The sequence below is a fragment of the Raphanus sativus genome, chromosome 5, assembly GCF_000801105.2.
Source record: "Raphanus sativus cultivar WK10039 chromosome 5, ASM80110v3, whole genome shotgun sequence".
Classification (NCBI taxonomy): Eukaryota; Viridiplantae; Streptophyta; class Magnoliopsida; order Brassicales; family Brassicaceae; genus Raphanus; species Raphanus sativus.
The window spans coordinates 32,225,652-32,244,332 of record NC_079515.1 but is presented as its reverse complement, the minus strand read 5'-3'; the positions used below and the strand labels follow the sequence as shown (position 1 = coordinate 32,244,332).

The following is an 18,681-nucleotide window of genomic DNA, read 5'->3' as shown; positions in this document are numbered from 1 at the left end:
GTCCTAAGCATGTTGATATATATAATAGAGCCTATATTTTAAATACGGGTAAGCAAACGCAAAAAGAAAAGAAGAAGCAAAATACTCCTACAAAACATTACTTACGATCCCTACCGTCCCGTTAACGATTGTGAACACCAATTAACTGCATGATTAATATTTTCAGATGATCACACTAACCAATAGTCGTTTTAATGATATGTCAAGACCAGTGACGGAGCTTGGATTTGGTTTGACATGGGTCATAAGGAATAGGTAAAATAATGTATTATGGAGATTCAAATCCAGAACATATGGGTCAAAAAGAGAGATATTGAATCGTGAACACCAATCAACTACATGATTAATATTTTCAGATGATCACCATCAGTAGCGGAGCTAGGATTTGTTTTCACATGGATCATAAGGAATAGGTAAAATAATGTATTATTGAGATTCAAATCCAGAACATATGGGTCAAAAAGAGAGATATTGAATCGTGAACACCAATCAACTACATGATTAATATTTTCAGATGATCACCATCAGTGGCGGAGCTAGGATTTGTTTTCACATGGGTCATAAGGAATAGGTAAAATAATGTATTATTGAGATTCAAATCCAGAACATATGGGTCAAAAAGAGAGATATTGACCAATTCACCACAACAATAACTCTAATTAACTCTGTATATAAGCTTAAAAACTAAGTTTAAGAGATTTCATACGGGTTATTTGACACCTCTAAATTAAGGCGGTACAACCATTGGTGAAGACACTACAATATTTCATCGCATTTTTCATTTATTCAAATTACAGATACACGTGTCGATGTTACTATACACGTGTTCAGTTATCACGACGCGTGTCCAAAATCTGGCCCCACCTCTCATGAATCCCTTATGTTAACACCAACAATACGTTACCGGTGAAGAGATATATACCGCAACTCAAAAGTCTTCTCAGTTCTATCAAAGGATGTCGAAGTTTACGATTATTCCAATATGTCTCGTTACCTTATTCCTCTGCACCAAGTCGTTTCCCGACCAAACTGATGACGCCCCAAGTTTTCAGTCGCCACTTAAGGTCAAGAGAGATCAACGGACGTCGATCGTTGCTACGAAGTTCGGAGGGATATCAGCCGTCAATATCGGAGATGGATACACTATCCATCTCATAACATTAGAGCCAGACGCACTCCTGCTTCCTCTTCTTCTCCATTCCGACATGGTTTTATTTGTCCACACTGGTACGTTAGGGAACCATGCATCTTGATGCGGTTGGATACTTGGATCATACCAAATTTATTTAAACCGGAGTAGATATGTGAAATATTCAGTTAATTTAACAAATTAAAAATGTAATAACATACTATATTTTATTTAGTTTAGTTAAATAGTTAGTATTTAATTGAACAGAACATTTATGTATACTTTGATTACTTATGTCTAAAATTAAAGTATACATTTTTCTTAGCATGGTTAGGGTTTATTTATATAAGTAATATTGTGATTGTGATTGTGATTGTATATAGGGAGTGGGAATTTGAATTGGGTGGACGAGGAAGAGAAAGAGAGGACGTTAGAACTAAAACGAGGAGATGTTTTCAGGCTGCGTTACGGTACAGTTTTCTACCTACATTGCAACTCAGGGAGAGATGAAGTTCCAGAGAAACTTAGAGTTTATGCAATCTTCGATGTGGGGAAGTGTTTACATGATCCATGTCGAGGAGCATACTCGAGTATTAGAGACTTGTTATTGGGATTTGACGAGAAAACTCTCCGTTCAGCTTTTGCGGTATGTGTGGTTTGTGTTTCTACTTTTGAGATACGTTTCTACGTTTAGTGTTGGGTCATTGATTACCTTGTGTGTGGTTTCTTGGTTTCTCACGATGTAAGGTTCCTAAGGACGTTTTTGGGAGGCTAAGAGATGCGGTGAAACCTCCGTTGATCACAAATGCTATGCCAAAAAACAGAACACAAGGGCTGGAGGAGGAGGAGACGTGGGGATCACGGCTAGCCAAACTATTTGTCAGAGTTGAAGACGTGACTGATCATTTGGAGATGAAACCGGTTGATAATAGTAAGAAGAAGAAAAAGAAGAAGAAGAACAGTGCGTACAATGTTTTTGAATCTGATCCAGACTTTGAGAATGCCAATGGGCAGAGCATAGTGGTTGACGAGAAGGATATGGATGATTTAAAGGGTTCAAGTTTTGGAGTTTATATGGTTAATTTAACGAAGGTTAGGTCACTAAAACTAAGTAAATACCGCAATGCCATCGGTTCTTGATTTCTTGTCTTGTTTAGATGTGACTCAAAAAACTTGTGTCTCTAATTTTCTAGGGGTCAATGATGGGGCCTCACTGGAACCCTAATGTTTGTGAGATATCGATTGTGTTACAAGGAGAAGGGATGATCCGAGTGGTTAACCACCCATCGTCGGAAAGCAAGAAGACCGAGAGTGAGAGGTTTATGGTAGAAGAAGGAGATGTTTTTGTTGTGCCGCAGTTTTATCCTATGGCTCAGTTGTCTTTTGTAAACAGTTCATTCGTGTTTATGGGATTTAGCACGTTGGCCAAGACAAACCACCCTCAGTTCCTAGTAGGGCAGAACTCGGTTCTTAAGGTATTCGACCGAGACGTACTTGCCACGTCTTTCAACATGAGATATGAAACTATGGAGAGGTTGTTGGGAGCTCAGAAAGATGGTTTAATGTTGGAGTGTGTGTCTTGTGCTGAGGTGGAGCTTTCTAGGCTTAGGAGAGAGATTGAAGAAAGGAAAAGACGTGAGGAGGAAGAAATTGAGCGGAGGAGGAAAGAAGAAGAGGAAGCAAGGAAGAGAGAAGAAGAAAGGAAAAAGGAGGAAGAGGAAGCTAAGCGACAAGAAGAGGAGAGGAGGAGACGTGAGGAAGAAGAAACTGAGCGAAGAAGGAAAGAAGAAGAGGAGGCAAGAAAGAGAGAAGAAGAAAGGGAAAGAGAGGAGGAGGCTGCTAAGAAACGAGAAGAAGAGAGGAGGAGACGTGAGGAAGAAGAAACTGAGCGAAGAAAGAAAGAAGAAGAGGAGGCAAGAAAGAGAGAAGAAGAAAGGAAGAGGGAGGAGGAGGCTGCTAAGAAACGAGAAGAAGAGAGGAGGAGACGTGAGGAAGAAGAAACTGAGCGAAGAAAGAAAGAAGAAGAGGAGGCAAGAAAGAGAGAAGAAGAAAGGAAGAGGGAGGAGGAGGCTGCTAAGAAACGAGAAGAAGAAGCTGAGCGTAAAAGAAAAGCAGAAGAGGAAGCAAGAAAGAGGGAAGAAGCAAGGGAAAAAGAGGAAGAGATGGCCAAGAGGCAGAGAAAGGAAAGAGAAGAAGAGGAAGCTATGAAAAGAGAAGAGGAGAGAAAGAGAGAAGAAGAAGCTGCTAAAAGAGCAGAGGAGGAACGAAGAAAGCGAGAAGAAGAAGAAGAACAGAAGCGGAGGCCACCGCCACAACCACCTATCACTCACTGATGCTTGTGATACAAGTAAAGGCCGAAATTCCAGTTTTCATATCTTCTTAACTGGTTGGGTTTTTTGTATGCTTCAGATTTTTGTAAATCGAAGCTGGGGAATAATATAAAATAAAGGTTTGTCTTATCCAATCTTGTAATACTCAAATTATTATCGCAAACTATATTTCATATATTATGATTACATATTTACAACCTCTTCAGATCCAGACCACCACCACCACCTCCACGAGTCTGCCAAACTTAGCCACCATCTTGGCTACCTCAGCCGCATCAACAAAAACACGGCTTAGCGGTTCCACCGTCACCACCACCACCACCTCAAGCCATGGGAATCCACCAAAAACACATGCAGCAAGGTGGACCAGCACCGCCACAACAACCTTTGCACCATCATCACATGTCTATGCGACTATGCCGCCACCACCACAGCAAAGGCTGACTGTTGGACCATTTGTAAACCCTTTATTTCATGACAAGTAATCATAAGGATTTTTCTCACTTCGCTTTTACATTCTAAGAAACCATTCCTTGAGAGAGAAAGAGAGTATGTCTGGTTTGATAGAAAAAAAAAAGAGTATGTCTGGTTTTGTGTTCATTTTTGTTGCAGTCTTTGATGTCGTGTGCTTTGATTTTTACCAAATTTATCTAGTAAATCTCAATTATTTACTTCTGTGTTCTGACCCTCGAGGTTGCTTTTTACACTAGAGAAAAAAAAAGGACAAGAGTGATTGAACAGAGATCGCTTGCTGTTCAAGTTATGGACCCATATTATCTCTACTCGTTTTCTTGCCCAAACTCCAGTAGTCTCTGTCTCTGTCTCTGTCTCTGACTCTCTGACTCTCTGACCATTGATTGATTCATCTTCAGAGCGGCGAACCCTAGAAACACTGAAGATAAGGAGAGACACCCACACCCACATCTGTCTTGTGTCTGAGAAGGCCAAGGGACAAATATTCAGTTTTAATTAAACTTTTGACTCTTTTGATTTCAATCATTTGTCACTTCGTTTGCTGAGTCAAAATGATCCACATCGACCGTCCACGTGTCATCTAGTTGCTGAACGAGTGAAAAAAAAAGTGATCATCTGTTTTTTTTTTTCAAGTGTTGTTGTATGCTGATCTGAAAATGTGAAACCTACAGTTCTCGGTTGCTTTGAACTCTTCTTTTATATACAGAATCAAGTTTTGTAATTTTATTACTAGATTTTGATCCGCGCTTTTGAAGCGCGGAATATTTTACGATGAAAAATTTTACTAATAGTTTAACAAATATTTTGGTTATTTTTAAAGAGTGTGTATTTAAAATATTTTTGCATTTAAATCAGTATTTTTAAATTCAACCCGATTGTGATTATACCGGTTAATCCGGAGATCTGACAATTCAATTTATGTTTTTTAAAATATTCATATTAAAAATCACTAAAACCCGAGACTAACCGATTGAACTGATGGATGACCGATATGTAATCTAACTGGATTTAAATTGTAATAGTTTCATAATTTGTAATCTTATAATCGAAATTTTAAAGTTCATTATTTTGCAATTTATGAAATTATGACGTTTCTACAAAATTTTAAAGAGAAAATGATAGATATAAAATAACTAAGATTAATTATTGTATTATTTGGAAACATTGATAGTAGTATAAAAAATATATTGTTTGGAAACATTGATAGTAGTATAAAGAAATAAGTATATTGTTTGGAAACATGGATAGTAGTATAAAGAAAAGAACATTAGTGACTTAATGTAAAATGTGTATTTAATTTAAAAACTTACAAAATAAATGTTAGGTCCAACAGAATGTTTTAATATGATAGATATATACTGTGGAGGAATATGGATATCTATGCACCAAAGCATTTAGAATCTAAATCATACTACAAGATAGATTATTTAAATTGGAACAGGCACAGAGCATAAAGATTACAGTTTTAATCATTGCACCACCGCATAATTACCACTTACAATTGACCATTTAACTAGTATTAAAAAACCAGAAAGATAAATTAAGTTAAGGCATAAACAGAGAATTTTAAACATAGTTGTTATTTTAACACTCATCATAATCGGAGAGTTGAACACTGGACCTTCTGCTGCCGTCGTGACCACCGGAGAACAAAGCAACCCAAACCTCAGAAAACGCGTTAACAATCGCGGGGTGGTGGCGTTTCGCGTTTAGCGTTAAGAAGCAGCTGAGAAGCTGTTCAAGCTCAGCCATTTCAGACATGTTCTTCTCTACTATCATCTCCATCATCGACCCTTTGAAATCTTCGTACGGATCCTCCGATCTCTTCACCACCGCCACTCCTTCCATCACAGCCGCCGACGCCGCCTTGCACGGGATTAATCTCTGCACGAACGACGACAATCTCGCCGGAGACAGTGGCGGAGAAGACGACTCGCTTTTCTCCTCGTCTATCAACGACGACGTGCTTTTTCTCTTGGGAAGGTTTCTCCGTCGTATAGTGACACGTGGCAACCCGGAAGAGGAACTTTCCGGCGAGAGGTTTGTAGAAGACGGTAAGAGGCTCTCTCTCTCCGTCTCCTCTTCGGCTGAGGAAGTGCTCCCTCTCCGCCGCGCGTATATCTCTTTCTTCACCGAACGCCGCCGACGGTCATCTCCGTCGTAGATTTTCCGACGAGGCGTCTCGTATTCTCCCTCATCTTCTTGAGAAACCACGTGCCATTTTCCTTCGCTTTCCCACTGAAACGTCGGCGTCTGCGGCGGAGATACCGACGTTGAGTTCCTCCGGGAAGTATCCAGTGGCGTGGAAGTGCGTAGCCGACTTGAGCCGCAGCCAAAAGTGGTTAGCACGTGTTGTCTAAAAGAAGAACGACGACGATGCTGTGGCATGGTGGTTGATGGATCAGCTGATGGAGGAGGTCGACGGGGGAATGAAGGGACAGGATTGAAAGGGAGATCGGATGAATCTTTTGAACGGCACGATCTGAAGGAGAGGATTCTTGATATCTTTAATTTGAAACGTTTCATTTTTGATCTTGTTTTCTCTTCCTTTTTCTTGTCTGTATTGTTTGGAGAAGTAAAGAAGTATGAAGCACTAAATGAGAACTTTTCTGTTGTGTCTCTTATCCAGTTATACAAAGGTCTGCGTCATACATGTACGCAGACACATTAGAATGTCGCGCATTGTCTAGAGTGAGTTACCATAAAAGACACATTTGTCTTTTCTCTTACATAAAAGAACACATTTTACTTGCAGCACACAATTCATAGAATCGATGCACTTTTTGGACAACTATGCCCTTTAGCGAGTTGCTGCAGCCGTGTTTATTTAGGAAAAAATCAAAATTAGTTACTTGGCCTCTTGTTACTTTATAAATTAATATTTGTTTATTTATTTGTGGGTCACAAAATCTTAACGTAATTTTAAATCTTGCGGTGAGTATTGGTTTTCTGTGTTTAAATAAATATTTATGTACATAACTATGTGGACATAATTTTCACAGACATCTTTTTAACATCCATGGAAATGTTTTTTTGATGATATATTTGAAGTGTAGGTGTACATATTTTACAACCACCACCTTCTCCTTTCAGAGTAGCCACCTCCGCTACCGCAACCTCCATTGCAGTATCCACAGCCACCTCAACCACACCTCCATTGCAGTATCCACAGCCACCTCGACCACACCTCTATTGCAGTATCCACAGCCACCTTCAACACCATTGCAGTATCCACAGCCACATTCAACACCCCTCACGTCTTCCATCTCTGCATCCACTACATCCTCCTCCATAACCTCCATTGCGGTATCTAAAGCCACCTCCACCACGGCCTCCATCTCCGTATCCCTACCGTCACGTTTTGCAAAAGTTGTGGCAGGATCATCCATTCAGACAATTAAACTCTCATACATATCAAAAGTCAAACAAAATCACCTCTCTTGTATTAAACAAGTGATAGTCAGCACCATCATCGGCATGTCCAAAGAACATAAGCCGTATCACCAAAGAGTATAGTATTTTATCTGCACAATAATATATTTCGAGATCTGGTTTCATTAGGCACATGAGCTAAATAGAACTAAAGCTCTGTATAAAATATAACATATTAAGTCTGAATTCTCTGTTATTTTTTAATACTTGAAAAAAATGTTAACTTTCTTCAACTCATAAACACTTGAATCAAAATAACAAAACTTTGCAACTGAATCAGAAAAAAACGCGTACCCTCAATTTGAATTGAAAGCACAAAGAGCAAGAAAGGAAAGAAACTCACTTGAATTCTCTGTCCATGGTTAACAAACTAGATAACGTTACTCCCACCATCAACGTCTCAGCCATCGAGCCACCACCATTGCATCCACTACAAACTGAATCACTCAACATTAGATGAATGAGTATACTACAAAGCCATATTCTACATGTTCTACAATTCATATGAAATCAAAACCAGATCGGAGATACCGTACGTTTCCACAGCCGAGAACCTTGTGTACAAGCTTCTCCCTTCCGAACAAGGGGTAAGCATTCGATTTCATAAAAGAGGGAGAGTTCGAAGACTTCTTCTTCCCGTCGTCATCGTCAATCACCACCGTGGTGGTTCTTCTCTGATATCTTATCCAGCTGGCTCCGTAGTGGTCACAGACTCCGATACGAAGAGGATTGGGTTTCGTTGTGTAAGTTTACAGGATCAATTAGGTTCAGATACTGAATCGCTATCTTCATGAACTAGAGAGAATGGAGTTTAGTCGGGGCTGGAGATAAAGGGTTTTTTTTTGTCAACGGGGATAAAAGGTTTCAATTTTTCTTTTAATTTTGTTTTAAATAGAAAAGAAACAAAATAAAATAGAAAATAAAATCGGATTTGTATTTGAGCAAACAGATGAAGTAACGAGAGAGATGATGGAAGGCTATGCTTGTCATTCACCACATAAAAAGTGTGTGTCTAACATAAAGTGTCTAATAGAGTAAAAGGAAAGACATAAAGTGTCTTTCAAAGTAATTTTTTCCATTGTCTATGTATAATGTATATAACTATTTTCTATGCATTTACATAAGTCAAAAAGCACCCTAAAGTTGTTTACTTAATTATCTTAACTCGTTTTGTTGAATATGTGGAGTGTGGACTATTGACATCTGCAAAAGTTCTTTATAGGAATCATTTTTATCCGCATATTTATTATGTTATTACAAATTGTATTATAAATTATTTTTTTATTAAAAGTGTCATTTTATCATATTCTATTACACAAAATATCATTTTAAATTTTAAATATAATTTATATTTACTTTCAATTTAATATTAATTGTAACTTGTAAGATACACTGAGAAACTAATAATTTTACTTGGTTTATGAGCATTCAACATAGAAATGCATTATTTTGAGCCACTTTATAATATGTTGAATCTCATGTAATCATTTTCTTAATTACTCTGCATAGTCATAATAAATCATTTTCTCCGTAACTTAAAACCCAAACAATAAAAATAAAACGCTATTACTTACTCATTCTGTTTCAAAAGATGCATATCCTAAATTTTCACATATATTAAAAATATATATTAAATTTGATTGTAAATACATTGTTTTTTTGTGAATAACAATTTTTTTAACTTTTAACCAATAAAAATACAATAAATATTATTAAGTTTTTTGAAGTTAACAATTTTTTATTAAATAATACATTAAAAGGTAAAAAATATTTTTATTTTGAAACAATTTTTTTTCCTAGAGTATGGATATTTATAAAACGGAGAGAGTATTAATCATGCTACTAAATTAAAAAGGTTACTACAAATAAATATTTATTTATTGTTTGCTTTATACTAAGTCCACAGCTAATAGCTATAGTTACACGAAATGGTGTTAATGTTGTTTACAATAGTATCTCCAACTATTGAACTTATATATATATATATATATATTGTCATCAATTGAACTTATATATTTAGTCAAAATGAAACAAATATAGAATAAATATACGAAGATAATTTAGTCTAACCAATGCATAAGTAGTAAAATTCTCAAAATCATCGGAATTTTAATTAACGTTGTACTTGAATCATATGTTTTTTTGACGTAAAAATATTTGAGAAATTGCATCGTATACATTCCACTTATCCCATATTTAGGTGTATACTTTTTGTCACTGTTTTCCACTGTTGAACGTTTTACGTGGACTATTATACCCTTAGAGACAAAGCGTTCCTCAAAGTACCACCAACACATTTTGTCTCTCCTGTCTCTTCATTTCGTCGCCGCCGTGAATCACCACCGCCTCTTATTCATCTCCTTCCTAACTTTCTTCACCTTCCTCTTCTGTCTCACTCTCTTCTCATCCTCACTCCACTCCGCCGCAACAACCTCCCACTCTCTCTTATCATCTCCACCGTCCTCCTCCCTCTCACCACCCATCCTCGCCACACTTCTCCATTACACTTCTTCATCGCCACCAAACACCTCCATGTCTCTCCCGGAACTCTCCGCCGTCTCCACCGTCATCAACTCCCTCCGCGACACCCAGCTCCGTCCCCAAACTTTTCGGCAGCTTCTCCTCCGTCTGCGTCTCTTTCCTCCGCCGTCAAGCCTACCCCGCTTTTAAATTTTTGTCCATGGCTTTATAAATCCATAAGGGGGTCAGGGTTTAGTTTTGATGAGAGGGTAGAATTTGAGAGGAGAAAAAGAAGTAAGGGCTAGCTCATGCCGTCTCAGTCGTCTCAATCGCCGCCTCCGCTCGCTCCACTACACCTAACTCCTCCGCCGTCAAGCCTCCACCAAGCGATCTGCCTCCTCAACGCACATCTCCACCACGATGTCGTCCCGCCATCCTGTCTCTCAACTCTCTTCCCTCTCCCACGCCAAGATCTCTCTCCTCCCTCCACTCCTCCGGCTCCTCTCTACTTAGAAGTTGCGTTCTTTTTTTTTGACTAGAGTTAAGGATATAATTGTCATTTTAAGTGTTTTGTACCTACATATGTTTGCCTAGTTTTACTGTTTAGGGTATATAGCTAATTTCCTAATTTTTTATGTATTTTGAGCAAATTAACTCAAAATGTTTTGTTGTTTGAAAAATAATCCATTTTAGACCAAAATATAATATCTAACATTAAAAAATTCATGAGAAGATTTTGCAGTTCTAGATAAAGTAATGGATCATCAACTTTTTTTGAGCCCAAGATATGTAGAAATTCTTGAATGATTGAAATCTTAATTGCAGCTACTATCTCTTCAAACTCATGTTGAAAAGTTTGGTTATGTGTAAAGTTTCTTAATCATAGATTCAAATCTTTACATGTCCGTTTCAAAATTTAACAAACTGAATGATGTAGTATATTTTCTATTGCCCAACCAAATGCTTTTATTTCCTAGTGTAGAGAGAACATTTGTTTTCTTTGTTTTTTGTAGTCATAAATAGAATTTATCCAAACTTGTATTTCCATACTTATTAGGCTATATGATCAACCATATCATAACCTAAATGTATGATTTACTAGTCAAATACAGCACCACATTACATTTGAAAAGTTACTGCGCGAGAAAATAACTTATTCTAACAGTAAAGTTATATATAATATATTTGTTTTTAATAAGTAGAAAGTTATGTCTAGTGAGAGAAAAAGTTCGTTCCTCGTTGAATAAGCTTCCCCTCGAAACGAACACAAGAGGATCCAAGGAGACAATATCATCTACTCATGCCCCAAAAGTCTTCTTTCTCCAATTCTTTGCCATATTTATTTATTTCAGCCTATACATTTTTCTTCTTTGTTTAGAAATGGAACATAACAAAGTGATTACTTTCTTACAACATCTATAAGTTTTACAAAGTAGATGCTCCTTAATAAATAAAAAGACAAAAAAGGTAATTTCAATCGATTCCACTACAAATGATAACTCAGAATTTTAACCATAAATCACAGTGCACAACTAAACAGTAATCTTTGGAAAGAAAATCCATAAGGCTAACACTATCGGCAGTATCTAGTAATCTAGGAAGGTTTCTGCAGGTGACTAAATAATAAAAAATGCAAAAAGCAAGAGTGATGAACCAAACGTTTTCTCCAATGTTTAGAAACTCTTCTGTCCAGATGTTTGATTGCTAGTGCTCCGAATTATTAACAATAAATGAGAAATACTTATATGATTATAATGTTATTTTATTTATTCTTTTAAGAAATTAAGAAATATTCTATCCAGTAGAAATGCTCTAGCAATCGGATTTCGCTTAACTTCTCAAGTTCAAATCAAACTACATGATACGGAGATTATCATTTTTGAAAAGCAAACTAAATATAAGTAGTAAATCAAAAGATATAACAAAGAAAAAAAAGTAAGCATCAAAAATTTCACAGAAAATCAGATCATGAATATAGACAATTTAATTAAAATCAAATAAGTATTGTTCTAAAACTCAAAAGACAATGTATAATCTTTTACTCAAGTGTCAGACCAAAATTTAACCGACTAATCTCTTGGGATCTTCTTATCGGTGATACGCAAATCTGCTTGCTCTACATGGGAGTCAAAGACCCACACCACCTAATTACATTAGGAGCTAGCAATTTTGTGATAGAAGATAATCAAATCCCTCGCATGGAGCAATATGGCGACTTCTCATCCAATTAAAACCTATAGACCACTGTGACGTGATTTATAGTTAAGAATTCATATTTATAAGTGCATTGCTTAATTAAGTTTTTTAGATAAAACAATTCAGTGTAATGATGTAATTTCTTAATAAATAGCAATTGGAAAATCATAACATATCCATCAAATTTTCTCTTGATCTGTAGAACATGCACATCACCATTTTCTGCAATTCATGACCTGTCTGATAATTCATTTGGATAACAAAAACCAAAATCTTAATCAAGAAAGGCTAGTAGAATGTTTTTTTTTTTTGAAAATCTAAAGCTGTATTAAAATCTAGAAACAATTAATACCTATATCTTAGTTCAGTTATTTCCAATACTCGTTTAATAGATTATATCGACTATGACAATATTTTATTTAATTTCTTAAGAAAAATAATAGATTGATATGAATTCTCCACCTATGATTTTTTTCCCATCAGTGTAATGTTTTGTTTTTAGGAAAAGACTGTTGTTTTTTTCTTTATATTTTGTTTGTTTAATTTCTTCAGTAAAATAAATGTTTCAAATCGTTGTCAGAAAATAAAACGTTAAAGTTTATTTTTAATAATTAATTTTAAAAGATGATGTAACATATTTCAAATCAGTTCTACTAGATCCAAAATCTGTTTCAAAACCTTCAGATCTCTATATGGGGAGATCAAAGAGTTTTTTGTGTTTCTGTAACTCTTATGTTTTCAAGTATATAATCTTAATATAATGCTGTAGGCCTGGTCATAAAATCTGGAACCTGAAATCCGAACCGAACCCGAACCGAAAAATCCGACCCGTTATCCGACCTGAAATGTAAAAATACCCGAACGGGTCTTGTAGGGTGGTATAAAAATATCCGAACGCGAAGTGTTATTAACCAAACCCGAACGGGTAACCCGAAAAACCTGAAACTAATAGTTAATATAAATATTTTGAAATATATATATATAAGTATTTTAGTTATTAAATTTAATATTCGTGGTATTTTAGTTATTAAATTTAATATTCATTATTAATGCTAATACTGCAAAAATCAAAACCATAGGAAGCTGAGTTCAATTTCTTTATTATAATAATATGATGCAAAATCAAAACACACTATGATTTGCTTCATGATAGTCATTTTTCAGTTATGAATAAATGGGACAAGCTCAAGAGTTGCTTTCTTGCTGACAATGATGGATCCAGTTTCTTCCAAGTCCACGTCATTCACAGTCTTCCCTTCAGGCAATCCCCAGTCGAAGAAGTAGAGCAAGTTCAACAATCCCATTTCCACATTAGCTATTCCCATCATCATCCCTGGACATATTCTCCTACCAGACCCAAATGGTAACAGCTCAAAATCCAGTCCTTTGTAATCTATCGAATTACTCTCCAGAAACCTATCAGGATTAAACTCATTAGGGTTTGTCCAAAGTTTTGGATCACGTGCGATCGAGTAAACATTGATGATCATCTGTGTTTTAGCTGGGATGTCATAGCTTTGGATCTTGATCTCAGACATTGTCTCTCTCGGCAGTAAAAGAGGAGCAGCTGGGTGTAATCTGAACGTTTCTTTGACCACAAGCTTGAAGTAGTGAAGCTGGTTGAGATCATCTTCTGTGAGTCTCTCCTTCTTGTCTCCTAGTGCTGTCCGAATCTCGTCTTGTACTTTCTTCATCACTCTCGGGTTTCGGATCAGCTCTGTCATGGCCCAGGCTAGAGTGATGGCACTTGTGTTTACTCCCGCTAGAAATATGTCCTGACCACATTCACATTACGTGTAAGAAACGATACCCTTGTTGTCGGAATCTCATATGAAAAAAAAGGGTTAGAAAGAAGTTTTTTTTTTTTTTTGGTTAGAAAGAAGTTGTGTTACCGAGATGATTCCTTTGAAATGATCTGTGGTGAGCTTGAACGAGTCACCATCTTTCCCTTGCTTCTCCATCAGACCAACCATCACGTCAACGACATCAGGGCTCTCTGATGATGATACTCTTCCTCCAGGCTTAAGATGTTCATCGAGCACTTTCTGGAAGAACGTGTCTAGCTCCGAGAAAACATCGTTCAGTGTCTTGTTCTGTCCGGATATCTGGTCGACAAGCCAACCCACTCCAGGGAAGAAGTCAGAGAACGCGAAGCCATCGATGAGCAACTCAAACTTGTGTACTAGATCTGCAACGTTGTCCTCATCGATGAACTCGCACTCGTGAATATCTATACCAAACGCGAGCCTACAGACAACACTAGCGACGAGCGTGAAAAGGGCCTTCGTGAGATTCACCGGTGAACCCGTCAGCGCAGACTCTCTCAGTTTCTTGACCAATACGTCATTCTCTTCCTCTCTAATATACCTAAAGGACTTGAGTTTTTTGGCGTTCAAGAGCTCCATAACAACTAGCTTTCTCAACGCTTTCCATTCCTCGCCGTAAGGCGCGAACCCGATGTCTTTGAAGTTGTAAGAGAGCATCCTGGTCGCGACAGTCTCTGGTCGGCTGCAACATTCAAGATCGTGGGTCTTGAGAGCTTCTTCAGCACCTTCTCTCGATGAGATCACGACCGTGGGGACATATCGTAAACGGAGAAGCATCACTGGTCCGAACTTTTGGGAGAGGTTTTGAAAACATGTGTGAGACAATCCGTTGAGGTTGTGTAAGTTCCCAACGATCGGAAGCTTTCGTGGTCCCGGAGGAAACTTCCCTCTTTTGAGTTTGTTAGAGAAGATCGATAAAGAAAATAAGAAAATGGGCAAGAGAGAGAGGAAACAGAGCAAAGGTGACATTGCTTGCAGTGTATGAAATATCTGAGAGGTGATAGTTTTAATTATTGACAACAAGACGAAAAGCTTAGATATATATATATATAAAACTGTTATGCTTGGAGACCACATAAAATCACACTTAATTCAAGAAAATCAAGACATTGAATCCTGACCAACCAAAAAGATAAGAATTACAAGGAACACCTTCTAGAAGTTAATTAATCCTATTTCTATAACTGTTTAGATATAAATTATGAGGAATTTTCAAAAATACCACTTTTAAGTTACCATTATTCATCTTTACCACCACTAAAAAGACACATTTTCAATAATACCTTATTTATTAAAATGGTAAAGACTCTTATATATTTCTTTTTATATGTTTTTCAAAATTCTAATCCCAAATTCTAATTCCTAAACCTCCAATTCTAAACCCTAAACCCAAAATCTTCAACTCTAAACCCTAAACCCTAAACTATATACCCTAAATTCAATATCCTAAACCCTAAACCCTAAAGTCTAAACTATAAACCCTAAATCCTTAACTCTAAACCCTAAATCTTAAACTCTAAACCCTAAACTATATACCTTAAACCCTAAAACATTAAATCTAAACCCTAAATCCTAAACCTTTAAATCTAGACCTTTCATTAAAAGTAGTGGTAAAAGTGGTTAGTGTAAACATGAAAAGTGGTACTATGAAAATGGTATTTTTGACAATTTCTCATAAATTATTCACATACAAAATTATGCTTGGAGCCAAGGTTCAAAATATATATATATCTACTCTTTCCTCAATACACCAAAATACATTTAATTCATAACAAATGTTTTGACTGGATGCATTGAATTCTCTTTTCTAGAACACTGAATAAGAGCTAGAGCTGGGCACTAATAGAATAATACCATATTTTTAGTATTTATGATTTATTTCATAATTCAAAAATATTTAATTTTTTGATTTGTTTTGTTTCGAAAAAATAAAAATATCAGATTTTTCAAATATCCAGAAAATTTATGGATATTTGCTAATATTCACAATTATTTACGGATAATTCATCTACTTTGCATTAATACAAGTAAATGTAGTCAAAAATAATTCTAAATTATTTTTTAAAATATATATTTTACATGATAAAATGTAATGTAAAAATAACGAAGATTTACAAATATCCAAAAAAATTAACCAAAACGAATAACAAATCAAATCAAATTCAACCGATAAAATATCTAGTCTAGAAACAAATTAAATAGGAAAGAGAATGTTGCTCTAAACAAATTTACACCTTCTAGAAGTAATATTCATAACAAATTTATTGAGTTTTACGTACCAACCAGAAAGTAATAATTACACGTTCTAGAAGGCTGAGAGTTTTAAGTGTTTACTGATATGCAACTGTAAACATGTAAATACATGTAAATACAAAAAAAAAATGAAATGAAACTTCTCTTTCTGTTTCCTTTTTGTTTGACGATTACAATTTTTATAAAAAAATGTTTGAAAAAACATCAACGTTGTTAACTTTTAAAAAGATAAATAAATAAAGATATGTTTTGGCTTTTTAAGTCATAGAGTTCTTTCTGTTCGTTAATATGTGGTTGCTCAAGTTTTTATGTCTTCTCTCTGCTTAGAATGATGAGTGGCACTTTGGACAAATCCGCTTATCCGAGATAGGCATATGAAGAAAAATTATCCACCTTGCCGGGGAAAATTCCTCAGGACAAGAAGAGCTGCGTTGTTTTCTTGTTTTAGTATCAGACAAGCTTTTGGCTCTTTTGGTTACTGTATCCTTCTGTTTGTTTTGGATATTATTAGGATGGCACAGAAAAGGGAATCTTAACGATGACTTTGGAGCTGATGCTACTAATACATTTGATAACAAATAGAGACAAGGCCAGACAAATCAATATCCAGAAGGCCATGGGATTTGAATAGAGAAAGGCAATTGATTCAATATTTTAGTAGGAACTGGAAATTTTTGAAGTTAAAGGCTGCTTATGAAACGATTTCGTGATCTCTCAACCTTTCTAGCATTTGATAACAAAAACATTGAAAGAAAGATCTCTGAGTTTGTCCAACTTTTTTGTAATATTCTCTTTGTTATTGTTTAGTGTCTAGACTAATACAAGGCTTAAACACTCATATATATATCATAACGAGTTCAAAACTTTTCCAACATTCTTGGATTAACAAACGTTGAAAATCACCTAAAATCAGAGTCTCCACTGGAGACTGACTTAACCTTCGGATTAAAAAAAGAAAAAAAGAAAAAAAGAAACTATGATTCATCGACTTTACACTGGTGGAATAGCAAAGCTTCCTGCTACTGTCCTGTGGATAGTCTCTGCGTCCAGCGTTGTTAGTACCTCTGGGATTGACATGCCACCAGAGATGACTATTTCTGTAGCAAGAAAAAAGGTTGAAACAGAGCAATTAGATGAGCTAATGTCTAATCTCTTTGAAGTTATAGGTAAGATCAAGTTACCTATGCCTTCACGGACCGAGAGATTAGGCCTTATGATGTCCTTTGAGCTAATGAGGAAAATGTCTCCAAGGTAAAGATGATTGGTGGGGACATAGACACAGCAGAGCTCTTCTCCACCAGCACGGCCTCGGAGAACCACAGTCGATGTAATGAATCCAAAAGCGTATTCTCCCCTATGAGGATGCCTGATAATGGCTACCTCCTTGAATGCACCTGAGCTGTGATCTGATAAAAGGAGAACAAGTGTAAATTTTAGGTAAATAAAGATTTAAAGTCTTTGTTTTTTTTAGTTAGTATAGGGTAGTTAGCTCAACTAGAAAAGTACCTTAGACACAATCTAGAGTTTACAAGATCAAGTGATGCTCAAGATAGGATGAAACTAATATTGTATAATGTGGTTTTGGGCGAACCTCCTAATAATTTATTTATTTATTTATTTTCTTTGGAATTGACCTGGGGAGATAGCTCCGCTGATTTGTTTAGAAGCTGAGTAGATGTAGCTGATGAGAGGCATTTTCTTGATAAACCATTCTCCAATGCTGAGAAATGAAGCTCCTAGCCATGAGGACATGAAGACACCAACCACAAAGATGAATGTTATGGATGTCACAAACCCAAGACCTGCGAGAAGTGTAATCAAGTTGTATTAGATTTCATTTGACAATGTTTCAAATGTACGAGATGAGATGAGGAACTAACCGAACATATTGATACCGAGATGAGTGTAGATTGGGGAGAAGAAACCGTCAACGAAATGAATAAACCACCATGTAAAGTAGAATGTGACGGCGATTGGAAGAAGAATGACACTATATAATAAAACAAAACTCATGAAACCAATTATGTTGTTTCTACGACAAACAAGAGAGAATATTAAGTACCATCCGGTCATGAACTTTTTGGAGGCCCAGCTTCGGATGACTTTGTAAACCGCCTGTTTTGTTTGTACATAAAACATTAAATAACGTAACATACAAGTAACTAGCACTCTAGGTCAAACGCAAAACCAATCATTACAAACTTGCATAAAATTTGTAACGAGATAGAGATAAGAGAGGAGAACCTCTCTTCCGGCGACGTGAATGGGCGAAGCGAGAGGAGACGGCGGAACCGAGAGAACGACCTCTCCGGATTTATGCATCGGAATCAGCCGCTCCAGATCTCTCTCCCTCGTTTCCATCACTCTCTTTCACCCCCAAATCTCAGTTTCGTTGTTGCTATCTCTGTCTGAATCGGTTCTTTGATCTCTGATGTCTCTCTTGTCCTGCGCGTGTGTGTGTGTTTGTGAGAGCAACCAACTGCTTTCGCTAAAGCTAAGCATGCATTTTCTATTTGCTGTTATCCAGACTCTACCCCATTATGGGCTTCATGGTCATACTTGGGCCTAATAAGAAAGCCCA

At 36.4% G+C, this 18,681-nt stretch overlaps 4 protein-coding genes and 1 long non-coding RNA gene across 5 annotated transcripts; 1 reads left to right on the top strand and 4 right to left on the bottom strand.

Moving 5' to 3' along the window:
- Nucleotides 1-904: 904 nt before the first annotated feature.
- On the top strand, nt 905-3,634 carry LOC108858798 (vicilin-like seed storage protein At2g18540). The gene is made up of 4 exons (XM_056986422.1): nt 905-1,227; nt 1,513-1,775; nt 1,877-2,221; nt 2,323-3,634. The coding sequence occupies exons 1-4, from the start codon at nt 957-959 to the stop codon at nt 3,460-3,462; spliced, it is 2,019 nt and encodes a 672-aa protein (XP_056842402.1). The 5' UTR covers nt 905-956; the 3' UTR covers nt 3,463-3,634.
- A 1,717-nt stretch (nt 3,635-5,351) lies between these two features.
- On the bottom strand, nt 5,352-6,614 carry LOC108862216 (transcription repressor OFP7-like). Its single transcript, XM_018636274.2, has one exon. It carries the CDS (start codon nt 6,457-6,459, stop codon nt 5,518-5,520), a length of 942 nt encoding a protein of 313 aa, XP_018491776.1. The 5' UTR covers nt 6,460-6,614; the 3' UTR covers nt 5,352-5,517.
- A 236-nt stretch (nt 6,615-6,850) lies between these two features.
- Nucleotides 6,851-8,245, bottom strand: LOC108862214 (uncharacterized). Its single transcript, XR_001950975.2, has 3 exons — nt 7,902-8,245; nt 7,709-7,802; nt 6,851-7,457 (listed from the first exon to the last, which is right to left on the bottom strand). It is a non-coding gene; the product is annotated as an uncharacterized LOC108862214 (long non-coding RNA).
- A 4,852-nt stretch (nt 8,246-13,097) lies between these two features.
- LOC108862211 (cytochrome P450 71B7) lies at nt 13,098-14,852 on the bottom strand. Its single transcript, XM_018636270.2, has 2 exons — nt 13,914-14,852; nt 13,098-13,796 (listed from the first exon to the last, which is right to left on the bottom strand). Exons 1-2 carry the CDS (start codon nt 14,814-14,816, stop codon nt 13,182-13,184), a joined length of 1,518 nt encoding a protein of 505 aa, XP_018491772.1. The 5' UTR covers nt 14,817-14,852; the 3' UTR covers nt 13,098-13,181.
- A 2,072-nt stretch (nt 14,853-16,924) lies between these two features.
- Nucleotides 16,925-18,581, bottom strand: LOC108862213 (protein LIKE COV 3). Its single transcript, XM_018636272.2, has 6 exons — nt 18,345-18,581; nt 18,163-18,215; nt 17,981-18,090; nt 17,735-17,902; nt 17,282-17,506; nt 16,925-17,197 (listed from the first exon to the last, which is right to left on the bottom strand). The coding sequence occupies exons 1-6, from the start codon at nt 18,459-18,461 to the stop codon at nt 17,091-17,093; spliced, it is 780 nt and encodes a 259-aa protein (XP_018491774.1). The 5' UTR covers nt 18,462-18,581; the 3' UTR covers nt 16,925-17,090.
- Nucleotides 18,582-18,681: the final 100 nt, after the last annotated feature.

Excerpts from the sequence above, each read along its gene's own strand:
- LOC108858798 (XM_056986422.1), top strand. The coding sequence starts at position 957 with ATGTCGAAGTTTACGATTATTCCAATATGTCTCGTTACCTTATTCCTC. Across the intron at positions 1,228-1,512 it reads GGTTTTATTTGTCCACACTG|GGAGTGGGAATTTGAATTGG; the intron begins GTACGTTAGGGA and ends GATTGTATATAG. Across the intron at positions 2,222-2,322 it reads ATATGGTTAATTTAACGAAG|GGGTCAATGATGGGGCCTCA; the intron begins GTTAGGTCACTA and ends CTAATTTTCTAG.
- LOC108862213 (XM_018636272.2), bottom strand. The coding sequence starts at position 18,461 with ATGGAAACGAGGGAGAGAGATCTGGAGCGGCTGATTCCGATGCATAAA. Across the intron at positions 17,903-17,980 it reads TCTCGGTATCAATATGTTCG|GTCTTGGGTTTGTGACATCC; the intron begins GTTAGTTCCTCA and ends CACTTCTCGCAG. Across the intron at positions 17,198-17,281 it reads CTCGGTCCGTGAAGGCATAG|AAATAGTCATCTCTGGTGGC; the intron begins GTAACTTGATCT and ends TTCTTGCTACAG.
- LOC108862211 (XM_018636270.2), bottom strand. The coding sequence starts at position 14,816 with ATGTCACCTTTGCTCTGTTTCCTCTCTCTCTTGCCCATTTTCTTATTT. Across the intron at positions 13,797-13,913 it reads ATTTCAAAGGAATCATCTCG|GACATATTTCTAGCGGGAGT; the intron begins GTAACACAACTT and ends GAATGTGGTCAG.
- LOC108862216 (XM_018636274.2), bottom strand. The coding sequence starts at position 6,459 with ATGAAACGTTTCAAATTAAAGATATCAAGAATCCTCTCCTTCAGATCG.